We start from the raw sequence: 25676 nt of genomic DNA, 5'->3' as shown, positions 1-25676 counted from the left end.
CCAAAAACAAACTATCTGCCCACCCACTCGCCCCCAAAAAAGAGAGAGAATGTTCCATATGGCTTATGGTTTGAATTTTGCCTCTTGTCCTTTTCTCTCCAGTCTTTCTGTACAAGATGAAATTCAGGATGTATTTGCAATAATGTTCAAATTAAGCTTTTTGAAATTTGTAATTATTATTCATAGACATTAGAAGTGTATATTGAATCCCCGCTATGTGATGAGTATTTTATGAGCTACTGAATTGGAAATTTCTTGTTGCTTCTGGGAACAGTCTCATGTTTAGCCGGGGGGGGAAAAGCAACTTTAACAAAAAATTTCTTAAATGTAAATTTATTCAAAAAGTTAAAGAATTAAAAAAAAAAACTCCTGTCCTTCAGTATTAAGCCAAAGTGTGATCAATGTATGGTGGTTATCCCTGGAATCTTACAGTCTTGGCATATTTATTGATTTAGTTATATTTTGCACCTGGGCTCCAAATGCTTTACTTGCTAGCAGTGGCGATGGGCTAGTTACGTAACTTCTCTGAGCATCATTTATCTTTTCTCTTTGAAAGGCATGCTCCTTACTCTGTCTACTTCATGTGATGTTTGTGAGGGTCAAATTGGATACTGCAAGTGAAAGTCCTTTTCTAAGGAGCAAGGCATTTTATGAGAATAAAATAATGCATGGTTAAAAGGATCTGTTTTCCCCAACTTTTTTTTTTTTTTAACAAACCCATTGAGGCATATTTTATTTGCACACTTGACTCTGATTGTGCAGTGCAATGATGTTGAGTAGATTTACCCAAGTTGTGTAACCATTCCCATAAATCAGTTTTAGAGCATTTGTATCATCCCAGTAAGATCCCTTGTTCTCTTATTGTTACTTCTATTCCCAACTCCTTTCCCAGGTAATCTCTGATCTGTCCCTATAGATTTGCCTTTTCTGGATATGTCATATAAATGAAATCATTCAATATGTGTTCTTTGTGTCTTGTTTCTTTCACTTAGCATGATGGCTTTGACGTTTGTCCATGTCATAGCAAATACGAGTAGTTCTTTCTGTTGCTGAATAGTATTCCATTATATGGATATATATACCTTACATTTTTTCTATCCATTCATCAGGTACTGTACATTTAGGTTGTTTCCAATGTTTTATTATGATAGTGCTATGATCATTTACATACAGGTCTTTGCACATATGTTTTCATTTCTTTTGAGTATAAGGATACCTTTTAATTATGAAAGTAATGCATGCTTGTTCTGAAAAATTCTTTATATACGGAAATATATATTTGGCACATTAGTCACCTCCCTAATTATGCTTCCAGATGTGGTGATGGTAGTAATGACTGGTAGTAGTAATGACTATTATCATCTTCTGAGTGCTCTGAGCATTTGCTGCGTGCCAGGCACTGTTCTGATGTGTTTGTGTGCATTCAGTTCAATTTGATTATTTCATGTATAGGTAAACTTGATATTATTCCTCCCCCATTTTATGGATGTGGAAACTGAAGATTGAGGATTCATTGTAAAGTCATACTTAAGTAAGTGGCAGAGCTTGTGCAGTCTGTTGTAGTGTCTTCCAAACTTTCCAAAATATGCAGTTTTTAAAAGCAAAAGTCCTATGTTTATTTTATTCTGTAGCTTGCTTTAATTTCACTTCATTTGTCTTAGAGATTGTTTCATGGCAGATTTATAGATCTCTCATTATTTTTTGTGGTTGCATGAATGTATATGCCAGGATTTGTTTAATCCATCTGTTGTTAGTGGATATTAGATTGCTTTTATTTCTTCTCTGTTACGAACAGGACTGCAGCAAATATCCTTGTATAATACTTAGCTTACTTGTGTCTTTACTTTTGCAAGTCCTGGAAGTGAAATTTCCAAATGAAAGAGTTTGTACATTTAGATTTTGGTGGTGTTAAATTCCCTTCCCCTCCAAAAGGTGGTAAATAATATACCCCCCTCCCGCCCCCTTAACTCCCTTACCCCTGCAATTAAGATAGAAGAAAGCCTGTTTTTCCACCCTCATCAGTGCTGCATTATTATCTCTGTAATGTAAGCTACAATCATAAAAATGTTTCAGAGAGAAGTTAACATATCAAGGAGGGGCAGTGGTGAATAGCTGGTAGTTTGGGATGCTTAGTTTAGATGCTTAGTTCAACAGTAGTTTTTCAGTCTTTTGATAGATAAGGATTGGCATTTATCTAGGCTCTCAAGAGCTGCAGTATTGTTTAGGTTAATTTAGAATGACTCACTTTGTTGATGATCTGAAATGAACACTGATACATTTCAGTCACAGCGGTTTCCATTGTCTTTGTCCTGTACCCTACATACTATGGCCTGCTGGCTGTCTTTCACCTCATGGTTGCCAGCAGTCTTCTTGCCTGGCCTCCCGCTTAGTTTGGAGTGAAGCTGAGAGGACAGTAGACAAGAACTTGGACATCTGTGGTATATAAGTGTTCACCCTTTCCATTCTTTCTTTTAATAAAACTGCCAGAATGAGGCCAACAGCTTAGTGCTACTCTTTTTCAGTCTCCCCAGGAGTAAGGCTCCAGTCATCTCTGTTGCTGGCAGGATCCAAGTTGGCATGATCCCTGTAGCCAGTATAGCACTATCCAGACAGCTCTTTAAGGGAAGGTAAGTTTGCCATTATGGTGCCAATAAAGAAATCAAAGACACAAGTGTTGGATGTTGTTAGTTGTGGATGATCCCGTTATCCCGCAGGAGCCAGCACCTGTCACACCTTCCAGATCTTGGGAGCCCTGGTAGCACTACCATGTAGATTTTGCTAGTGTCTTTTGACCCTTCCCTCTCCAGTCCTCTTGCTTGGTGTCTTCATTCTTGAGGCCCCGTTAGTTTGGGGGATGCTGCCCTCTTCTGGTAAACTGCAGGATATCCACAGTAGTTGGGATAGGTCTGATTATTCAGGGAATTGACAAGGCCATATGGAATCAGAGTCATAAAGCTTTCTGTAGCCTTCAACTTCATGAACCAGTTCTAAGTCTTTGCTATGGAAATAATTTACCAGGCATTAGAAAATATACAAGTATAGAGGCTTTCATTGTAACATTATCTATAGTGGCAAAATAATAAAACTTAAATATCTAGAATTTCAGCTTTGTGCTTATAGCTGCTAAAATTGGGTATGTAAATGACAACATAGAAGAATGAAAATATTTATCACAAAATAAAAACCATGTAGAAGTATACCAACTGCAGCCATGGGAGATATCTCTTATATAGGATAATGGCTAATCTACAGTCTTCACAACTAGTTATATAAAGCTAGGATGATTCCCTTTGATATTTTCACTTATATTGTTAGTAAAACAGTATGCCCATACATTTCATTAGTGTTGTGGTATGTATGTATGTATGTATGTATGTATGTATGTATTTAGTGTGTGTGTGTGTGTGTGTGTGTGTGTGTGTGTGTAAATGTATCTATCTTTCTTTTTTCCTGAAACAAATACTAGACATTTACTGGTCTGCTGCAAACATCTCTATGATGTGTGACCCTCCTCCAGACCTGATTTTTCTGGGACAGTAAGGTGGTGCCTAAAACAGGCAGCTCCACTGTAACAGGAATTTTCTAGGCAGTCTTTTACCCATGGGATCTTTTATAATAGAGGAGAGCTGATAGAATGTAGACATATTTTGTGTGGTTTGATGAGGGCCTGACTGGCCTCTGTGCTGTGGGTCTCTACACCTCAAATGATGCCCAGTGGGCTGGTGACAGCCTTCAAGTTAACTGATCTTTCTGAGAATTTTCTTTTTGTAAAGAGCTTTAAGGAGAGAAAGGAGCCTTTTGAAAAACCAAAACTTCTGTTTTCTGAAACTAAGCATCTCATCATACCACATTTGGATGGGAATGAAAAATATCAACTCATATGTCTTAATCCTTTTTTTTTTTTTTAACAAGTAAATTACTCAGTTTTTAACAGGGCCAAGACTGGGATGAGGCAAAGGAGATACTTACACTGCAAAATTTAAAACAATATTCATTATAAGCGTCATGCAAGTGCAAGATCAGCCCTGTTTCTTAAACAGTCCCTACATGTCAGTACCTACTGTGTCAGGCCTTGTGCTCAGCTCTGGAAAAAATATCATTACTGGTATGATGGAATAGATTATTCATTACCCTTTCTCAGACTGAGCCTAGGGCCCCGGGGCCCTGCAAGCAGCTGTTTGGTTGAGCAGGTTTTGATCAATCACTTGGCTTTCAGTTGTGGGTTTAACACAAGGAGGAGTAGCTCACTAATGAGTTAATTGTTAAAAGTGTGTTTTGCACTTGAGATAGTCTGTTCCTGTGAAATCAACAGATAGTTACAAATTTCTCTGAAAGTCACTGCCAGCTTGTGTTACCTACCTACCTCTGACCCCCTGCCCCAAGATGTACGTTGCTGTCCTTCATTCCACTTTCAAAAGGATCTTAACACTAGGATAATGCCTGCATTTGGTGTGAGATTCTGTCCAAGTCATTGGGTAAAGAAGTGACCAAGGGAGGCCTCTACAGGTGATCAGAAATGAATTGCCTGTCTACTGCCTGACTTTCATTCTAGGCACATAGCAGTAGGGAGGGAGGAACTGACTGAATGATTAACTGAGTGATAGCCTGACTAAAATCCAGAATGAGTTGGAAGTGACCAGGTAAGATAGAAAAAGTCTGGTTTCTTCTCTCCTTAATCACTTCTCTATTTCTTGACTTTTTCTGTATTTATGAATATTTTCTTCCACCTTTAAAAATTTGTAACATCTTCCAGTGATCATCCTTATACATATATCTTTGTGAACATGTATGAGTATTTCTGTCAAATAGAGTAGTAAAAGTGAGATCTTGGGTCCAAATGTGTGCACAGTTTAAATGTTGATAGGTACTGTAAGCTGTATTCAAGCTGTGTATCAGTCACTGACAAAGTATAAGCAACTTTGCATTTTCTCAGACCTTCTCCAACACTGAAATATTCTCAGCATTTTAAGTTTTTTGTCAATTTGATGGATGAGATATGGTGTATAATAGTTGTTTTACTTTGTGTTTTTCTTAGCCACCTTTTTGTTTTAACTCATATTATAATCATCAAGGCATCTTTGCTTATATTTTTCTTACTGATTCATAGGGTTTCTTTATGTTTACCAGTGTGTGTATGTTTGGGTGTTTGCCTTTTAGAAATTAGACATTTATATAAGTGCAGATATGACCGTCATTTCCTTAATGATGTCTGGGTTTTATGTTATGCTTAGAAAGACTTTACCCTCCCCACAATATAAAAAAATATGTGTATATATGCATATGTGTATGTACATGTATATGTATGTGTGTGTGTATATGTGTGTGTGTGTGTATCTTGTTTTTTATTATAATGCTTTTCTAGTTCAATTTTTGTGTGTGTGATTAGTTCTTTTATAGCTCATGAAATTCCCGTTTCACGAACTGTTGACGTATTTTATGGCCAAAGAAAAAACGATGAATTTTTAATTCAGAAAGGTGATAAAAATCAAAGTAGTATGCCCTTTTGGTGATGATTACTTTTGGATTATAGACTTGGGATCAAACTACCCTCTTCCTCTCCCCTATGCCCCAATTATATTTGTCCTTTTCTTATATTTTTTAAAAATACCTTTTATTTTTAAGTACCTATTATTTTTACTAAAAGTAGTAAGTATATGGCACTTGTGCTTATAAAATATTTCCTTACACATTCTAGTTTGTTCCTCAGAACAATCTTGAGTTAGGACGGTAGGTATAATTGTCCCTATTTTATAGGTGAAGAAATTAAACTATATAAGATTATATGTAAGTAGTAAGTGGCAGAGATTCTCTACAGCTACAGCTCTTTCTAGTTATCCAAATTCCAAGAATGTTTGAATATTGATATATAGTCATTCTTCTGTTGTTCATCTCTTTAAGAAAAATTTGTGGCTCAACATCTGCTTACAAGGTTTTTGCATCCTCCTGAAAAAAGAAAAAGAATAAAACTTAAGTTTCACAAGCCTTTGTTAGGTGCTTAATACGCGGACAGAGAGTGTTAGAAGGTTGGAATAACTAGAAGTTAATGAAATAGTACTTTCCTGGAGTTGACATACATACTTTGTTGCTGCTTAATAGCCTTTTACAGCTTCCAGTGTCTGGCCTCTATAGAATTCACTTTATACATAAATCTAGAATTTTAAAGAAGTGGATGGTTTTTTTAACAGACCAGGATTTCACTTCCTGTTCTACACCTGGTTCCCACTCCAGAACCCCAGCTATATACCTGCCCCAATTCCCTCTCAGAGATCTGTCCTGACAGTATCATTTTGGTGAGTGCTAATTTGCAAATCATTGTGACTCTTGTAGTGAAGCACTTACTGTAAAAAGCACTCAACCCATTTCTTTTTGTTTAATTTCTGTTTTTAATAGATCATTAAAATGACATTGCATTCAATATAGTATCTTACCCTGGAAGTTTAGCAATTTTTTTTTTATGCTGAATTCATGTGAGAATTCTGTGTTACATGATGGGGGACCTAAGCTCTCCAACTTTGTATGAACTTTATCTAATCATAGATGTTCAGTGGAATCCAAGTATCTTATTTTTGTGAAAAGTGAACTTCACCAGGACTGAGTAAACACCAATAAAAAGGCAATACCAGACTTTAAATCCATAATTACATCATTAGGACCAAAAGGGCAAGTAAGATTGTGAAGAGCGGTTTTCTAGGAATAAGCTCAAAAGGATTCCCTTAATGCCTTTGAGTGTCTCTTGCAAAGAAGATATGGTGAATGGGGAGGTCTGTTCTGGGCAGAGTTGTAGAGGCTTGAAAAGCATCCAAGAAAAAAGGAGAATTTCAGTGTGCTGACCAGGTCATGGAAGAGGGGTGAAGATGTTGTTATCTTCACAGCCATTTTTGTGCTAAGCTAATTTACAAAGAGGACTTATGCTTTTAGTGGTAGATTTTGTCTATGTCAAGATGAGCCTGGGGCACAGTTTATTTTTAGGATCTATTTTCTGAACCTGTTGGACTTGCCTCTCTAGCTTCTGCTGACTTTATCCATCTCTCTTCCCATAAACTAGCCATCACCACCTGTCTTACATTCTAACTTTTATGGATTGAATCATGACAAGTAGCTAATCCTAGAAACCAGCCAGTGCTTTTAGGTGACTACCTGAGGGCAAGGTGTCAGGGATATATGAATACTAACCAGGATCTTCAGGAAACAAACTCTGTAAGTTTTCCGCTCTAGCTAGTGAGAACAAGAACTGTTCCTCCTGGACTTTTGTGAACGCCCCCAAATAATTTCCTCTACTCCTCTTGGGTGGCTCTTCTAGCCATGTGTACTTTCCTCACACACATACACTCATTTGTCCTTAGCTGAAGACTCCCGAGAACTGCAGATCCCAGTTGTGTTCTCTCTATGTAGCCTTTTCTCTTCCAGCCCTCTGCCCTGTTAACTCCAGCTGCTCTGGCCTTCCAGACTCCCAGCTCTGAATCCTCACCTTGGGGAGATTTGCTGGGCTGTCCACAGGCTCTCCCTTCGTGTGTTCCAGCCTAGAAACTCTGTAAACAGTTAGGTGGAACATTCACAGGACTTCTCTTTGTTTTCCCTCTCAGGCCTCACTGTCCTTTGCCACCTGAAGCCCAATACTTGAAGATCATTATTTTATATACTTTGTCCAGTATATTATATATACTTTGTTTGATAGTTTACCAGTCAGGAGGTCAAATCTGGTCCCCTTACTCTGTTGTGGCCAGACGCAGAAGTCCATTTGCAACTTTTATGTACTTTTAAATACACTTAAATTTTCATAAAAGGGATCAAACTGATCTTTTTTTCATTAACAATATGTTATTTTCTCTAGTGGTGGAACAAAGAAAGGAGTATGGTCTTTTTTTGGGAATCACTTTATTGAGGTATGATTGACATACAGAAAGCTGTACATATTTATTATGAGTTTAGACATAAACATGCATCTGGGAAACCACCACCACAGTCTATGCCATAAACATATCCATCACCTCCACAAATTTCCTCCTGCCTTCTTAGTATTAGTATTTGTATTTGTGATAAGAATACCTAACATAAGACTTACCCTGTTAGCAAATTTTTAGGTATGCAATATAGTTTTGTTAACTATAGGCACTATGCTATACAGTAGATCTCTAGGATTTATTCATCTTGTATAACCAAAACTTTGTTTTTTGTGTTTTGTTTTTAATTTTTTTAATGTTTATTTATTTTTGAGAGAGAGAGAGAAAGATAGAACTTGAGCATGGGAGAGGCAGAGAGAGACGGAGACACAGAATCTGAAGCAGGCTCCAGGCTCTGAGCAGTCAGCACAGAGCCGGATGTGGGGCTTGGATTCATGAACCACGAGATCATCACCTGAGCCGAAGTCGGATGCTTAACTGACTAAGCCACCCAGGCTTCCCATTGTATAACTAAAACTTTGTATTTAACTAATACTTGTTTCCTTTTTTTTTTTTTTTTAAGTTTTTTATTTTATTTTTGAGAGAGAGCATGAGCAAGGGAGGTACAGAGAGAGAGGGGGACAAAGGATCCAAAGTAGGCTCTGCAGTGACAGCAGAGAGCCCAGTGCCGGGCTGAAACTCACGAACTGCAAGATTACGACCTGAGCTAAAGTCAGATGCTCAACCAACTGAGCCAGCCAGATGCCCCAATACTTGTTTCCTTTTAAATTATACCTGTCTCCCCACTTCCCCCTCCCCTGATACCCTCACAACAACCATTGCATGAGAGAGTGGTCTTAAATGGGTACTGTGTGGTACTTCTCCTACACTTACATCTGAGCCAGCATTCTGTGTCACAAATGGGCATGAGGACAAAGATGCCTATGAAGAACCTGACCCACTATGCTTGAGAATAAGGAAAATAATAGCTGTTGCTGGGCCTGTGATAGGTACTTAATAATGTGATAGGTATTTTTACATTCTCATGGCCTTATTCCAATTTTTTTTTTTTCTTTGTTAGGGGAAATGAGCATTAGGGAGATGAAGGAAATTTTCTGTTTCTTACTGTGGAACCTTGAACATGTTTAACTTCAAAGCCCACTTACCTTGTGGGAGGGGGAATGGGCTAAATGAGTAAGGGGCATTAAGGAATCCACTCTTGAAATCATCATTTCACTATATGCTAACAAATTTGGATGTAAATTAAAAAAAAAAAAAAGCCCACTTAACTGCCTCTTTCTTCCTGAAGTAACTTTGAATGAATGCTAAACAACTGAATGGGGCAGGAGGGAGACACTTCCTGGTGGGACCCCAACTAGCACTCTGACCTGAAATTCAGAAAAGGCAAGTTGTTTGGGGTCAACAGCACCTCTCCCCCCAACTTGCTATTGGTCTCTGTGAAATGTCCAGTTAAAGTAATCTTCGTGGGGCACCTGGGTGGATCAGTCAATTAAACTTCTGACTCTTTCAGCTCAGGTCATGATCTCACCATTCATGAGATCGAGCCTTACATCAGGCTCTGCGCTGACAGTGGCACCTGCTTGGGATTCTCTCCCTCCTTCCCTCCCTCCCTCTCTCTCTCCCTCCCTCTCTCTCTCTCTCTCTCTCTGTCTCTCTCTGCCTCTTCCCTGCTTACATGCACGTTCTCTCTCTGAAAATAAACAATCTCTCTCTCTCAAAATAAGTAAATAAACTTAAAAAATAAAGCAACGTCCCCACCATAACCCCACAAAATGGCAAGGTTTTGTTTTCAACTCTTTAGCTTGCTTATGAATTACTTACCTCTCACTCTCCCACAGAATGGTCAGTATCCTAAACCAACCGCCACCATCAGTCATGGTAACCATATGCTCAAGATGCTACCACATGGCCTCCACAGAGTAGTTTAGTGAGGAATAGCCCAGCATATGATATGGATGGACACTCATATACTTTTGGTATACTTTTTCTGGTAAATATTTTGGCAATACCAATATAATAGGTTCACGTAGGTAATCCTCTTCTGTCAGATATGTCCTAAGAAACTTATATGAGTCAAAGATTAATGTGTAGAATTTTTTTTGTTATAGATGTTTTTAAAATATTGAAAAATATGAAGCAGCTCAACTGTCCAGCAAAAAACTACTGTTTAGGGGGGCCTGGGTGGCTTAGTCAGTTAAGTACCCAACTACAGCTCAAGTCATGATCTTGTTCTTCATGAGTTCAAGCCCCACATCAGGCTCTCTACTGTCAGTGTGGAGCCCGTTTTGTCCCTCTTCTGGCCCTTTCCCTGCTCACATATGCTCTTTCTCACTCTCAAAAATAAATAAACATTAAAAAAAATTTTTTTTTAAGTATTTAAAATATGCAACACCCATTAATGGAAAACTTTGCTGCTGTTAAATATAATCTTTACAAATAATAATTATTAAGTATATTATAAATACATATATATTATATTTAAGATTATATAATCTTTAAATCTTCAAGTATTTAATAACATCTGAGACTATAATATGCTGAGTGGAAAAAAAACTATATGTAATATATTTGAATTTTGTAAAAAAAATAACAATGAAAAGTACGTGTATGCAGAAACACAAAAGATATCAGGAAGTACACCAAAATATAATTACTGTTTCTTGTGGTTCTGTCTAGGTAGTGAGATTCAGAGTGGTTTGTTGCCTTTATATTTTTTTGTTTTCTGGGTTTTTGTTTTGTTTCGTTTTTGTAAAGTAAGCTCTATGCCCAACGTGGGGCTTGAACTCAACAACCCCCACATAGAGAGTCACATGTTCTACCAACTTGAGCCAACCATGTGCCCTTGCTTTCTTTTTTTATTTTTTTTTCTCTTATGAACATATGTTACTTTATGATAAGAAAAGAAACATTGTCCTAAATAATATTAACTATAAATTTATTGAAAACTTACTGTATGGCAACCATAGTGTTAAAACATTTTTCATATATCTCTTTTAAAGATTTTATTTTTAAGCAGTCTTCACACCCAACATGCGGCTTAAACTTACAACCCCAAGAAAAGTTTTATGCTCCACCAACTGACCAGCCAGGCACATCAAGATTATCTCTTTTAGTTCTCAGAGACTCTGTGGAGTAGGTACTGTTAGCTTACTTTATAGATGAGGAAATTGAGACCAAAGTTAGGCAATTTACCTTGTCACAAAGCTAGTAAAAGCAGATCCAAAATTTGAATCTTGATTTAACCCTAGGATTTGCTTGCTTACATTTTTTATTCTGTTTTCCTATTAAAAAAAAAATAGTCCTGTATGTGAGAGAATGGGGGTTGAGTTCCAGCTTTAGGATGTCCTAGAGCAGCATAGAAAGTATTGTCCCTTGTGCTGCAGTATGTATCCCATATATCTGTTCCCCTTTACTCAACATGTTTAAAGGTCAAGTTGGCAAAAACCTGAGTTCCCAAGCCCTGGATTAGATCATAATTCAGCATTCATCAGAGAGGAAGATGAGTGAATATACACAGAGATGCAGCAGGTAATAGGAAAATATTAGGGAGGCGATGCCCCTTTCCTCAACTTGCCAAGCAGTGATAGGTTGACCCTATTGATAGTAAAGATGCCCAAAGCCTTTGGAATTAGATAGGCTTCCAGTGGGAAAGTGAGGGCACAAACCTAATGGTCCTGGGGTTTCTAAATCCTTTCAGTGAACATGTGAGCATAGTGTTGTGAGCATTGTGTTGTGTTGTTAAAGATAATTTTAGTTATTTTGATCTGTGTACTTATGTAATCAGTAACCCTGTGGAGTAACTCTTAATGGGTATGGAAACTGAGCTCAGAGAATTGACAGTGCCCTGCCCAAATTTACCAAAACTGTTATAAGTTGTATCCTTCGTATTTAATTTTGTCTAACTCCAAAGCATGTAATTTCAGTCTGGTTTTTATTTTAATTAGCTGTTTCAGTAGAATCATAGATTCTTGGGGAAGCTTAGGCTTCTCCCTCCCCCACCCAATTCATCAAACGTGAATCAAGTACCCATTTTGTGCAAGTTTCTGTGATAGGTACCAGGAATAGAGACATGAATCAGATCTTGTCCCTGTTCTTGTAATACTCATAGATCCATACAAAAAGATGAAATTGTAGAAATTAATAGGATTGGAACCTTTGGGGCAAGGAAGAATTGGAAAAGACTATAATGTCAGAATTAGCTGAGAATTAAATAATTCATAGAAACTAGCCAGGCAGAAGCAACAACATATGCAAAGGCATATTGCAGAAGCTGCAAATAGCACTGTTTGTTGAGGGTATTGGGAATATGAGAAGAGGGAATGGAGAGGTTGATGAGGAGCTTGATCATGAAGGTCCTTGTAAGCTTGGGAAGGTGCTTTATTCTGAAAGCAATGACAGGTTTTCAAGGTTTTATTTGAGATCTAGAAAGCAGCCAGAGTAGAGAATGGATTGGGAGGGAATGGGTATGATGAGGCAGGGATGGAGAAAAGAGATGTAGAAAAAAAAAACAGGAACTAACAAGACACACCTATAATGAAGCTCTTGAAATAAACCAGATGAGAGATAATGGTGGTCAAGAATAGTACAATAGAGATGAAAAAATATATATGGATTTAGAAATATTTGTTTCACTTTATATTATTAGATGTATACATACATAGGAAATACATAAAATAACATGAGGGGTGCCTGGGTGACTCAGTCGTTTAAACAGCCGACTCTTGATTTTGGCTTAGGTCATGATTTTGTGGCTCATGATTTTGAGCCCCAAGTCAGACTGCGCTGACTGTGCAGAGCCTGTTTGGGATTCCCTATCTCCCTCGCTCTCTTCCCCTCCCCTACTCGGCACGCGCACGCGCGCTCTCTCTCTCTCTCTCTCTCTCAATAAATAAATAAACTTAAAAAAAAAACAAAACACCTTTAAGGAGCGCCTGGGTGGCTCAGTCAGTTAAGCATCCGACTTCAGCTCAGGTCATGATCTCACGGTTCGTGGGTTTTGAGCCCCACATCGGGTTCTGTGCTGACAGCTAAGAGCCTGGAGCCTGCTTCAGATTCTGTGTCTCCCTCTCTCTGCCCTTTGCCCGCTCACACTCTGTCTCTCTCTCTGTCTCAAAAATAAATAAACATTAAAAAGAAAATCTTTAAATAAAGTATTGTAATGAACCCATGTACCCAGCCTCAGTAACTATCATCCAGTCTCTAATTCTGTCCCATGCGTACCCCCACCCACTTTCTCCCCTTCCATATTATTTTGAGTCATGTAATTTTTGTATCATGTAATTTCATCCATTAATATTCTGGTATATACCTCTACAAGATATTTTTTATCTACAGATTTCTCCATCTTTTTTTTCCTTCTGATTAGTTTAAGAGATTGAGTAATTTGTCTTGATGAGTTACCACAACCCAGAGTTTGGTAATTGCATTTTTGTGCTGTAGATGAATGTGTTCCTCTCTAGTTCTCTTTTTATTTTAGTTGTTGGATCTAGAGGCTTGATCATCTTCAGATTCAACTTTTTTGACAAGACTATTTTATGGGCGTGTTGAGTTCTTACACCAGAAGATATGTTACTGTCTTATTCTCTTATTTTAGCTGTTGATGGTCAATATCTAGGATCCATTATTTCAGAGTAATATTCTAATTCCAGTATTTTTTGTTCATATATTTATTGGAATAGTTCTATGAAGAGAAAATTATCCATTGCTGTTTATTATCCTGTGGTATATTTCACTTAGGAAAGGCAGGATAAATACATGATTCTTTCCCTTTATGTAAACGTTTTCAAAATGCTGTGTTGGTTCTCTAGCATTGTTCAATGGTGACAAAATTTGCTTAGAATCCTGAATAATTTATGGATTTAAGCATTTGTGTTCCAGTTAATTGTAATTTTTTTAAAAAGAATACTCAGATTGCCCCACCTTTGGTTAGAGAGTGGCTGCTTTGGCAGCTTTTTGAGGGAATTGAAAAGACAGGAATGGTGACAGGTTGAATGTGGGTGAGGTCAAAGGGGAGAAAGGAGTCAAGGAAAGAGTCTTTTTGACTTGGGAGTTGAGGCTATGCCCTGAAACAAGGAGCCCAGAAAGAGGAACAGGTTTTAAAGAGAGGACATGTTTGGACATGTCTGAGATGCTTACGATTGCTAGGTGGAAATGCCCAAGAGGCAGCTGGATATCAAGATGTAAGGCTCAGGAGAGTAATCCAAGACTCCAGGACCCAGGATAGGGCTCAATTGCTATGTGTAGTTGACTCAGGTTGGGATTATGTGTGTTATATTTTGATAAAAATCTATCTCTTTGCGATCTGAAGCCAGGTTCTACCCCAAAGCAAGATTAGTAAGCCCCTGTTGCCTTCTCTTTTTGTTGTGCCTATCCTTAGTCAGGTTCAATCTCTAGTAGAGCAGAAAGGACAGGGTTGGTTGCAGGTAGAATTGCCACTTGGCTGGTTTACAACCGGTCCTGTTGGTTTTCAGATTTATTACACCCAATCCCTCAATTAGAGGAGAGCTCTGTGTATGGGTAGGATTTATTGGATTTGGAATTGAGGCTGAGTGAACTGGTTTTGGCTTTGCAGGAATGGCCTACTGTAACCTTTTTGTGAGTATTGGTATTCTTGAAAGATTTTCTCATCCTCTTCCGTGTTCCTGTGCTCTGAAGCAACCATTTTCCTTTCTTCCCTCCTCTAGTCAACAAATCTTCATTAAGCACCTGTTTTTTGTCAGGTCCTGGGGATACATTGGTGAACAAGAATAAGGGGCACAGTTCCCTGCCTTCATATAGCTTGGAATCTAGTGGGAGATATATATGTTAATCAGAAGATCACTAGCAACATGTGACTCCACACTAATATAGGAACTCTGCAAATAGGACATATTGGTTAGAAATTTTATACAACCAGTGCTGAACCTTCATTTACTAGGAGATTACAAGTCATATAAAACAAAAGTCCTGACACGTAAAGGACTCTGAAGTGGAGTTCATCCAGGGGGAAAAGCTTCCTATGAAGTAAGGTGAAAGAGTTAGAAAATACGGAAATTAACACACCATTAAATTTAATTAGAGAACTGCACATACCCACTTCACAAAACACATACACCAAGAACCTTCTGATTGCCTTAGCATATTATGAATGCCTACTATATGCTAAACCCAGGGCTGGACCCTGGGCTTACCAAGGCTTGACTCTTTGGGGGTGTATTCAGATTAATAAGGAAGATAGAATGGTAAAATAAAAATACTAAATGATATGTACTGTCATGGAATATTTTAGGAATCCCAGGCAGTATGGAAGAAGGGTGTGATTTGACTCTGATTTGAGGGCTGAGAGGATGGAGTCTTAGAATACCTCACAATGGAGGTGATATTTAAATTGATTCCAGAAAGATGAGTAAGTGTTAGTGGAAACAATAAGGAAGTAGTGAGAAGAGTTGTTCCAGGCAAATGGAATAGTTTAGCATACTTGCACTACAAGTGATTCAGTATAGTTGGTGATGGATGCTTACAGAGTGGTGATAGATGAAGCTAGAGAAATCAGCAGGGGCTGGATTAGTAAAGGATGTGGACCTTTATTCTGCAGTGCCTGGAAGCCATTGATGGGCACAGTGACATTATGCTACAGTTATTGGTGGCTTGGGGGGGGGGGCGGGGTATTTTACAGGCCTTTGCCCAGATTCCTCACTTACATATAACTTAATTACTTATTGGCAGAAACCTCTTGTATTATCTGATCCCCCCACCCCCCCCTCTGGGTTAGGCAGATGGATGGATGGATGATGGAAAATGAAGCAACTTCAAAAAGTCAGGGCTGAAACCAGAGTCTGAAAACTATTGGGCTTCAAGTACTTTTCCTTTTTAGGGGCACCAAAGGAGAAAGGTTCTCTGTCCATTTGCTGTGTCCCTAAATCTTATTTTTACTACTTAAATATTTTTTTTCTTTCATTTACACATGTGGCTTAATAATAGTTTGAGCTGTTGTAATATTCAGAGCCACAGTACTTATTTCCATTAATCTCTGGTCTGGTCTGGGTCTTAATTGTGAAGAAGATAAACAGGCAGGGGCGCAATATAGGATGAGTAAGTCTCATACTATAATCTGTTTTTAATTGTGATACTTTAAAATTTTACACACGGGCATCTGGATGGCTCAGATGGTTGAGCGTCTGACTTTAGCCCAGGTCATGATCTCACAGTTCATGAGTTTGAGCCCCACATTGGGCTCACAGTTGTCAATACAGAGCCTGCTTTGGATTCTCTGTCCCCACCGCCCCGCCCCTCCCCCTCTCATGCTTTCTCAAAAATAAATAAAGCATTTAAAAATAAATCAAAAAATTTTACACACAGAGTCTTGCCTGGAGAATTAAGGAGATTTTTTTTAAATGGAGGGATGGCTTACTCGTTCCAGATTCTTCAGTTTGTTGGTGGGAAACTGATCCAATTAAATACCATACCCATATTTAAATTGCCTTGTTTCAAAAATGTCTTTCCTTAGTTGATTTTTGCAAATTAGGATCCAAATAAGGTACATACATTGCATTGGGTTGTTATATATAAGGCAATTAAAAAAATTTTTTTTCTTTTAATTTTTATTTATTTTTGACAGAGAGAGAGAGAGAGAGCATGAGTAGGGGAGGGGCAGAGAGAGAGGGAGACACAGAATCTGAAGCAGGATCCAGGCTCTGAGCCGTGAGCACAGAGCCCGACGTGGGCTTGAACTCACAGACTGCGAGATCATGACCTGAGCCGAAGTCGGACACTCAACCGACTGAGCCACCCAGGCGCCCCTATATAAGGCAATTTTAAAATCACACCCTATAGTCTTTTCTTCCTTAAGCCAGTTACGTTACTCTTCTGCATACAGATTTCATTCTGGATTTTTGTTTGTTTACTTTCTTTTTAAGTTTATTTATTTTGAGAGAGAGAGAAAGTGGGGGAGGGACAGAGGAGAGAGCAAGAATCCCAAGCAGACTCCACACCATCAGCACAGAGCCTGATGTGGGGCTCGATCCCACAACCCTGGGAATCATGACCTGAGCTGAAATAAAGAGTTGGACACTCAACCAGCTGAGCCACCCAGGTACCCCTCATTCCTGACTTGATAGCAAAGGCATTAAAAAGTCTTTTGGGATCTACCTGGCTCTACCCGTTCCTCCAAGTCCTGAAATATCTTTCCTATCTGTCTGCTTACAAAACTACAAGGTTCAGCTCAAATGTAAGGCCCTCTCTGTGGCATCAGGCTCCAATCTAATGAATTATCCATTCTTTTTGTTTCCTTAACACTTAGTACCCACCTGTTACACTACTCATAACATCCTATTGTTGGTTATCTGTTTAGTATTTGTACTACAAGTAGGTTAGTGTGGAGTGGTAGAAAATGAAGCTGGAGAAGTCAGCAGGTGGTGAGTACCTCTAGGGCAAGGATCACATAATATTAATTTGAGTCATCTCAGGCAGCCTGGTGCCTAGCTTATAGGAGATACTCAATGAATGTTTGTAGAATTGAATGAAAAACCCATTTCTAGAATATTTTTAGTTTCCAACTTTGAGGGGTGTTTTTTGTTTGTTTCTTGTTTCCTGAACTATGAATTCCCCTCTCCACTCCAGGAGAAAAGGCAAAACTGGAAATCATATCTAAGTATGTTCTTTGTTGTTCTTGTTCTATATTCAGGAGGTTTGCTCATTAGTCTTAGGTAGTATGGATTTCACCTGGCTGTGTTTCATTATTCCTGTTCAGTTGAATTCAACTCTTTCCTTTGCCATAGGGAATGTTTGTATCAAAAGATCTGACAGATGACAACCTAAGACCTTGGGCTCTTGTTTTTTGTTGTTTGCAAGGTTAAAAAGGAATTTAAAATATTTTCTGCATACTTATTTTCTGAAATGGATAGAGGTTTTCTAACTAGTCCTCCTCCATCACAGTGGTCATATGGCTTTCACTCTACATCAGACTTTCATTGAAACTTATTAAAGATAAGGCTGAAATAACTCCAGTGATTGGCCACTAGAATTGCTCTCTTTGTTTTACTTGAAGGACCAAGTATTACATCTTGATACCTCTCTTTAGCTTCAGATCTACAGTCTTCTTTGAAAGCTGCCATTTGAATAAACAGATAGGAAATAATGTTGAATAGTAACATCCCAGAGGGTTTGTTTCTTTTATTCAAGATCTGTGGCATAATGGAAGAAATAAGGGACTAAGATACTTGGTTCTGGTCTTTGTTGGTCTGATGACTCTTGCCTCTTCCTTTCATTGGGCCTCAGTTTCCTCATTTATAAAATGAAAGTGGAACCAGTCTCTTGCAAGATTAACTAAGGTTCTGCCATTCACAATTTAGACTCGGCTTTTAAATTCTTAGATATGTAGTATGTAAATGGTTAGATGTAGAATTTTGTTCATCTACTTTTTTCTATATTACAAAGCTAGTATTAGTAAAAATGTTGCTGGTGTCTTATTTTCTTTTTTCTCCTTCCCATTCATAAATTCTAGGAATCCTTTTAATCTCTTTAAATGATTTTTCTTACTTACAATGGTTTGTAACAATCTTACTGGGACCCTTAATTAAGATTTACAGTTTGTCTTTTGCATTCACATGGTAAATGAGATGTATGTTCATGTTCTCTTTCCCCTTCCTCCCTGTAGAACCTATAAAGGACTTTAGGGGCACCTGGGTGGCTCAGTCGGTTGAGCATCCAACTTCGGCTCTGGTCATGATCTCATGGCTCATGGGTTTGAGCCCCGTGTCATGCTCTCTGCTGACAGCTCAGATCTTGGAGCCTGCTTCAGATTCTGTGTCTCCATCTCTCCCTGCCCCCCCACCCCCCGCTGGTACTCTGTCTCTTTCTTTTTTTTTTTTTTTTTTTCAACGTTTTTTATTTATTTTTGGGACAGAGAGAGACAGAGCATGAACGGGGGAGGGGCAGAGAGAGAGGGAGACACAGAATCGGAAGCAGGCTCCAGGCTCCGAGCCATCAGCCCAGAGCCTGACGCGGGGCTCGAACTCACGGACCGCAAGATCGTGACCTGGCTGAAGTCGGACACTTAACCGACTGCGCCACCCAGGCGCCCCTCTTTCTCTCAAAAATAAATAAACATTAAAACAATTAAAAAAACATTTTTTTTTAAGAACCTATAAAGGACTTAAAAAAAAAAAAAAACCTATAGGACTGAGGATGTTGAAGAATATGACTCTGTATCCAAAGATTAAGATTAACCCATCTTCTTAAACTATGTTAAAGATTTGTTCCTGGGGCGCCTGGGTGGCTCGGTCTTTTGGGCGTCTGACTTCAGCTCAGGTCATGATCTCATGGTCCGTGAGTTCGAGCCCTGCGTCGGGCTCTGTGCTGACAGCTCAGAGCCCGGAGCCTGTTTCAGATTCTGAGTCTCCCTCTCTCTCTGCCCCTCCCCCACTCATGCTCTGTCTCTCTGTGTCTCAAAAATAAATAAACGTTAAAAAAAAAAAAAAAGATTTGTTCCTGGGCTTATGAGTATATTAAGGATTATTGCTAAGCCTTACCCTTAAAAATCAAAGGCACTGCTTCATTCTTGATCCTGGGAGCCGGACTGATCACTTCCCATTTTGTCATGTCTTCAAAGGTTGGTGCAGTGAAAGCAAAGATGCTTACTACCCTTCTCTTGTATGCAGGTGCTGAGTTTTAGATATACCTGTATCCTTCAGGGAGACAGAGAGCTGTCCTTTGAAGGAGTGTTCCCAATTGAATTGCTGGTACACTTTCCCCTTATTCAGCTTTCCCCCGTCATTCTTTTTATAGTCACTTTACTAAAATTATGAGAGCTGCGTTAAGTTCCACAGAGACTGAGAAGAAAATCTCTATTAATTTCCTATAAGACTGGGAGTGGGGAAACTGGTTGATGTGTTTCTGTTGGGGTGAGGTATGTGGTGGTAATAGCAGAACATTTATTTTTAGGCAGATAAATTATAACCTTTTTCTTCTCTAAATCATTGGTCACTTTTTCTTTAGGCCCTACTTTGTAAGATAACCCCAATGGTCTCTTTCAGTTGGAGAAGCCCTCTTAGTAACAGTAGTAGCAATATTTGCCCTTCTGTTATATGGCTGCCAAGTGACAGACTCCACTCCCACTCCAAGGAGGGTCTCCTCTTTTTTCTGGAACACTGCTATAAAATGTGCCTAGCCTTAAGTTATTCCCAAGGCTAGGCTAAGGAGAAAGGGAGATTTCGTAGGATGCAACAATTTTGCATGGTTGAAAAGCATTTATCACTGGGAATCTGTCTGTCTTTAGATCATCCCACCTTCTTTGAGGAGCTTGCTCTGTTTTTGTTTCCTGCCATCTCAATGGATAGCTGAATGTTTGACATCATCTGTCATTAGCATATGGCTCAGATTTGCCAGCCTCTGTGGCTCTGTGGCAAGGTTTGAGCGCGTATATGCATAAACACACTCCCCTGTGTGTTACTAGTATGGTTCACCATCAGGGAGGCATAGCGTAAGATTGCTTAAGATCTTAGGAGTTTTAAGGAATGAAGCTTACTTTAAAGATTTAAGCTTTGGGCTGGGGGCAGGGAATGATATTTCTAACCTTTGTGCATTCTAAAAGGATTTTGCAGACCTAGTTTTCTTTCTCCACATTTTGACATGAATGTGTATAACCAGAGCATGTAAATTAAGGGCCAGAATTAAAGTGAACCCTGCAGATATCAGAGTTCCGTGTTTTAATTTTCTCAGAAGAATTTGCCTTGTCATTGTTTATTACAATGACAAAAAGCAGGGAATCCCAGTCTTACCCTCCCCCTTCAACCCAATACATGCATAACATGGAGTTTTTGTTTTGTGTTTTCCTTGTGCCAAATATTTCAACTTTCTAAAATTTCTAATCCAGAATATAGGAAAATATAGTATAGAATAGCTCTTGAAAGGAAAAGGAGAAAAAATGCCAGGTATTAGAACCCTTTTAAATTAAATGAAAGCTAAGTCTTCTAAAAGGCTGCCTTTTAATTTTAAGATCACAGTTTAAAGAAGTCCAGAGGAGTATTTCCTATTAAATGTTCCACAATACTTTTCAGAGAGACGTGCTAGGCAGTGTTGTTAACGAAAGAAAATAAGTCTATCAGTTCCACTTAGATAACCTTTGGTAATAAACGAACTCCATACACGTTGTGACCTTAGCGCCTGAACTTTCTAATCACATGACTGGCTTGTAAACTGACCTGTGAGGATGACTGTCGTAGTCCCAGCTAAGAGAGAGAAATTGGCCAAGTGTCGGAAGGGTGGTCATCAAGCTGGACTTGTCCCGTAATCTCTGTTTCTTCATGGCTGCGATAGAACTTCTCAACAGACTCCGAGAAGCATGAAATGGAGACATGGGAAGGTAAGGGAATTGACTGTTTAAGTTTGGGCCCAAATCTGAGGTTTAGAAATTTTCTTTGAAGGTTTAGAACAAATAGTACCCTTGAGGGAGGTGGGAGGCAGTCCAGTCCTTTTTTGTGTCTTGGCAAAATTCAGCCAATAAGTTTTCATATACATTGCAATTGGGTATAAATGTTTTGGAATGTAGAAGAGCGAGGGAGAAATATAGTAAATTAATTGTTGTGGTTGATGATTTTAAGAGAGCGGGGGGAAAAAAAAGAAAAAAACTGGATTTAAATTTTACAGTGACTTGAAAAAAATTGTAAACTTCACTTTTCATCACAATCCTTACATAAAGTTTACATTTTAAAAAATTGTTCTGCTTACCTCTTGACAGAATTTGTTTATATTTTAAATTCCTTAATCCAGTTCACCATCTGTGAAAGCCTTATTTAGTACTGTTAATTATAGATAGTATTGGGGTCATGAGGCCGTTGATAAGGTAGCCTCATTTCCTTTGGGGGAACTTAGATACTTTACGGTTTGGGGTATAAGACTAAGCCACTGCTAATTTCTTTTTAAGTAGGGTGTTTTTAAAATGGGTAAATTCATTATTCTTTCTCTCTCTCTCTCTCTCTCTCTCTCTCTCTCTCTCTCTCTGTTTCATTATAGCAACTAGTAAGTATTGCAATTTGTGTATTCAGAGATTGGCTCCTACTTGTGTGAAAAACCCCAGTGCCCCAAAACTTTATTATTTGGGCCAGAAAATTCATACACAGCTAAAGAAAAAGCTAGAAGATGACTCTTGGTATTAAAGATTTGCTCTGTTTGTTTGCTGTGTTTATAGAGTCTAAGAGTTTGCCAAAAGTTTGGTTTCTTGTAGGCAAGCTCTGTTGAGCTATAGCCAGAAGAGTTTCAGATTTGAGGTAGTTGGTAAATTTCTGGGATATTAACTAATGAAATAGATAGTCCTAGGAAAGCTTCCTAGCCCCTTGCAGCATGGCTAACATCTGCCACGGGCAGCTTTGCAGTTTCATTCTCACTCTGAAGATGGACAAACTGGGGAAGTGGGACCGACTTCCTCCCAAACAACATTATTCTTTATAGTAATACTCCCTCTGCGTTCTTTCCCAGCACCATATATGCCAGAATTATTACCTTTATTGGTTTTTAATGTATATTAGCGGAAACAACAAAATTTGTTGAAATTATCAGTTATATGCAAGACCTATTATTTTTCATTTTGAACAGCTTCCTCTTCTTCCCCCAATATTCACAGAAATTCCTTTAACCTGGGTATACTAGCTTTTCCGGAAAGGAGTCATTTAAGAAGTAAGATTTGCTGTGGATCCATTGGAATAGGAGTTTAAGTATAGGCAGAGATACCAGAGCTGTGGTTACGTAAGTTTGGAAAGGATAGCTCTGGAGGATTTGGATATTTTTCCAGCCAGCTTGAATCTCTTAGTGTCATATAGTCCACAAGTTCTGAAAGAGAAAAAAGATTTGAAGAGAAAGTTCTCACTCAGTTCTAATTTAATTAAGTATTGAAACTTTGATTTTCTTGGCTGTTCAATGACAGAAAATAATTTATGGTACTAAAACAAGGACTTCTATAAAACAAGGAAGTGAATTTTAAAATTTCCACCTGAGTCTTCCATATAAAATTCTAGCAAAGCAAAATGAATTATCCCAGCTGAAGGAGATCTTTGGAAGCTTAAAAAGCAAAATCAGACTACTTACAAAAGAGTGCAGTGAAAATGCTACTGTAAAAAAGTGTTGCCTGGTTTTAGATATTGGGCCCTTGTCCATTTAAATTAACCTTTGTCACAGCTGGGCATACAAATGTTTTGTTTTAGTTCACAGAGGGTTAACTCTATTCAAGCTTTCACTGTGGCAGGCCTGATCTGTGGAGTCATACAATCTGGTCTTTCAGCCCTGCCAGTCGCTAGGCAGGAAGTCTTATTTCTTAAGCTATCTTTCAGAATGGGGGGTTGGGATTTGGAGAAAGGTGGGGGAAGGGCCTTGGAGCATCTGTAAGGATCAATAACAGAGAGTGAGCCGCAAGAGAGGCCATTGTGCACACTTCAAGATAGATGCAGCCCTTGTGCATGGCCCCTGCCTGGCAGGACAGACACCTAAAACCAAAACAATGCCACCAAATGAATTCCTTGTGAAAATCAGATTGCTCTTAAAGGAGAAAATACTTTAAAGAGTGCCCTTTTAATGTTGGGAATAGTCTCATTCCTCAACTTGCTAGGATCAGGCAGTCCCCACTAGAAATAACTCCAAATTGATTTTTAAACGGCTTTTGTCCTCATGCTAATACTGTATTGAATTGGAGAGGGTGATCATTTTGGTCTTAGTCACATGCATCAGTGCATTGAGTAATCTTTTTTCTTTCTCTTTCTTTTTCTGCCCCCCCCCCCCCTTCTTCCTTCTTTCTTTTTTATTCTAATGTTTGCTTTACCATACTGGCGTTGGAGGCACCATTAAGGGAATGAAAAAAAACAAAATTTGGTTAGGATTTGAGTAACACATGTGTGAAATCCCTCCCCTGGCAGCTGGTATTGGCTCTTGAAACTTCATCTGAACTAAACAGATGCTCTTAGTGTGTTATTTTGAGATCATTTAAACCAGACTCATAGCCAAGAAATCTTCAAAAATCATAGGTCTTATTTTAAAATGCATTGAAGTCATGATATCATGCCACCTTTTACAAATATCATATGGGTATTGATTGAACAGAGATGCCTGAGCTTGGAAAAGTGAGCAGTTCCACCAATGAAATTATGATTTTAAAAGCACAACCAAGTATGTTGTAATTTTACTCCCGTCCAGATTTTCATCTTTTGAATTCTTCTTTCCTAAGCCCATCTATAACATTCCTGTTTTACTGTATCCTTTTTTCAGAGGACTAAGGCAGTGGTTCAGTAGGTGCTTTTATGATGCAAATTCTTTATGGCTGTTGGAAAGAGTAATGGAGTCATTGCCGCCTCTCTTCCACTAAACCCCCAAAGTATTGGTGACAACTGATGGTAACAGCTGTGGAAAATGGAATCATAAAGAGACTCTAATATCCTTCTCCCCATTTGAAATCTTTCAGGAATAAATGCATAAACCAACTTAGGGTCCATAAGGTGACTTGCAGATACACTATGGAATAGGGTGGGGAGAAAGACCTGCACTTGAAATGAGCCCCAAGTGTAATTTTATGCTTCTTGAGTTGAGACCTGACATATTCACCTGGACAGTTTTGAGACTTGAGAAAATACATAGACACTTAACAAGATCATCTGGATATTTTTAACCCATCCCTCACCTCCACCCTTATTCTGGGAAAAATGATGTATTAAAAGAAAATCTAGGTTAATCATCACAGACTCTCCTTGATATCATTGTTTTTGCCTCTCTGATACATTATAATTCTGCATTAATATTTAATTTAAACCAAGGGATCAATTCTTTTAATGGACATTTTCCTGAGATACACAAATATTACTAACAAAACTTAGAAGTTCAGTTACCGTTTACATTGTATTAAAATGGGGTATGAAACCTACCATGACCCTTTGAACAATGTGGTCTTTAATGTGCTTTAAGGGGGAGGGCCTAGGGAAGGAAAAGCCATAAAAGTCTTCAGGGTTCAAGATGAGGTTGGGATTTTATCCCATTGCCTTTGTCATTTTCACACACAAACATCACTGCAATCATGTTTGATTTAGCATCCTTAATACAATGAGGTGGGAGAACAAAAGGATATTAGAGGCATAAGTATGGAAACCAAATATTCTCTCTTCCCCTCCAGACTTTTTCAGATCATTTTGTTTTCCCTGTCTCCCCTGCTACTGGGATTTCCTTTTAAACCAATGAAATCCATTCGTTTTTAAGGATCTTCTCTCTGCATGCCTCAGTGGTTTTTTGAGCAATTGAAAAACAAGCCACTCCTCAAATATTTTTTAGCCACGTGAAAAGCCCTTTCCCAAAGACTTGGTAAAAACACCATAATTAGGAAAAATGCATCTACTCCTATTTCAAGGTTGAGAATTTGGGGGCGTTCCTGATGCACAGCTGTTTTACATATTTTGAAAAGCCTGATAGATGTAAAGGTCATTGCTAACTCTAACAAGGTCTTGATGCTCACACTGTCATCCAAGGACCTTGCATTAATTAGGATGAGAAGCATGGAAGGTCAGGAGTCAACTGACTGGTGGGCCTCTGTGAATTGTCATTGGGGCCTGGAAGAATTCCTATAGGATTTTTAGGTGTTAAAACAAAACAAAAACAAAAACAAAAATAAAACCTGCTGCAGCTTCCATGGCCTCTGAGCAGATCCCTTGGTCTGTGTGGTAAGAACTCATTCCCTGTTGCCCAAATGGCTCATAAAAACTTGGTTGCATCTGTTGCTTTGCTATGTAGCCTTCCCAGTGTTGGGTAAAGAGAATGTCAGCAGCCTGATTC

General features: G+C 38.6%; 1 protein-coding gene across 2 annotated transcripts in view; it reads left to right on the top strand.

Annotated features, from left to right (window-relative positions):
* Nucleotides 1-20944: 20944 nt before the first annotated feature.
* Nucleotides 20945-25676, top strand: part of NR6A1 (nuclear receptor subfamily 6 group A member 1) — a 68782-nt gene continuing 64050 nt past the window's right edge. For both annotated transcript variants that reach the window (XM_032595536.1, XM_030293256.1), the window contains exon 1: nt 20945-21240. In XM_032595536.1, the coding sequence (XP_032451427.1) occupies nt 21225-21240 (16 nt within the window). In that variant the 5' untranslated portion in view covers nt 20945-21224. The remainder of the gene's footprint in view (nt 21241-25676) is intronic.

Source organism: Lynx canadensis, chromosome D4 (assembly GCF_007474595.2).
Source record: "Lynx canadensis isolate LIC74 chromosome D4, mLynCan4.pri.v2, whole genome shotgun sequence".
NCBI lineage: Eukaryota > Metazoa > Chordata > Mammalia > Carnivora > Felidae > Lynx > Lynx canadensis.
The sequence above is the reverse complement of the archived record's forward strand: the minus strand, read 5'-3'. Positions and strand labels throughout refer to the sequence as shown.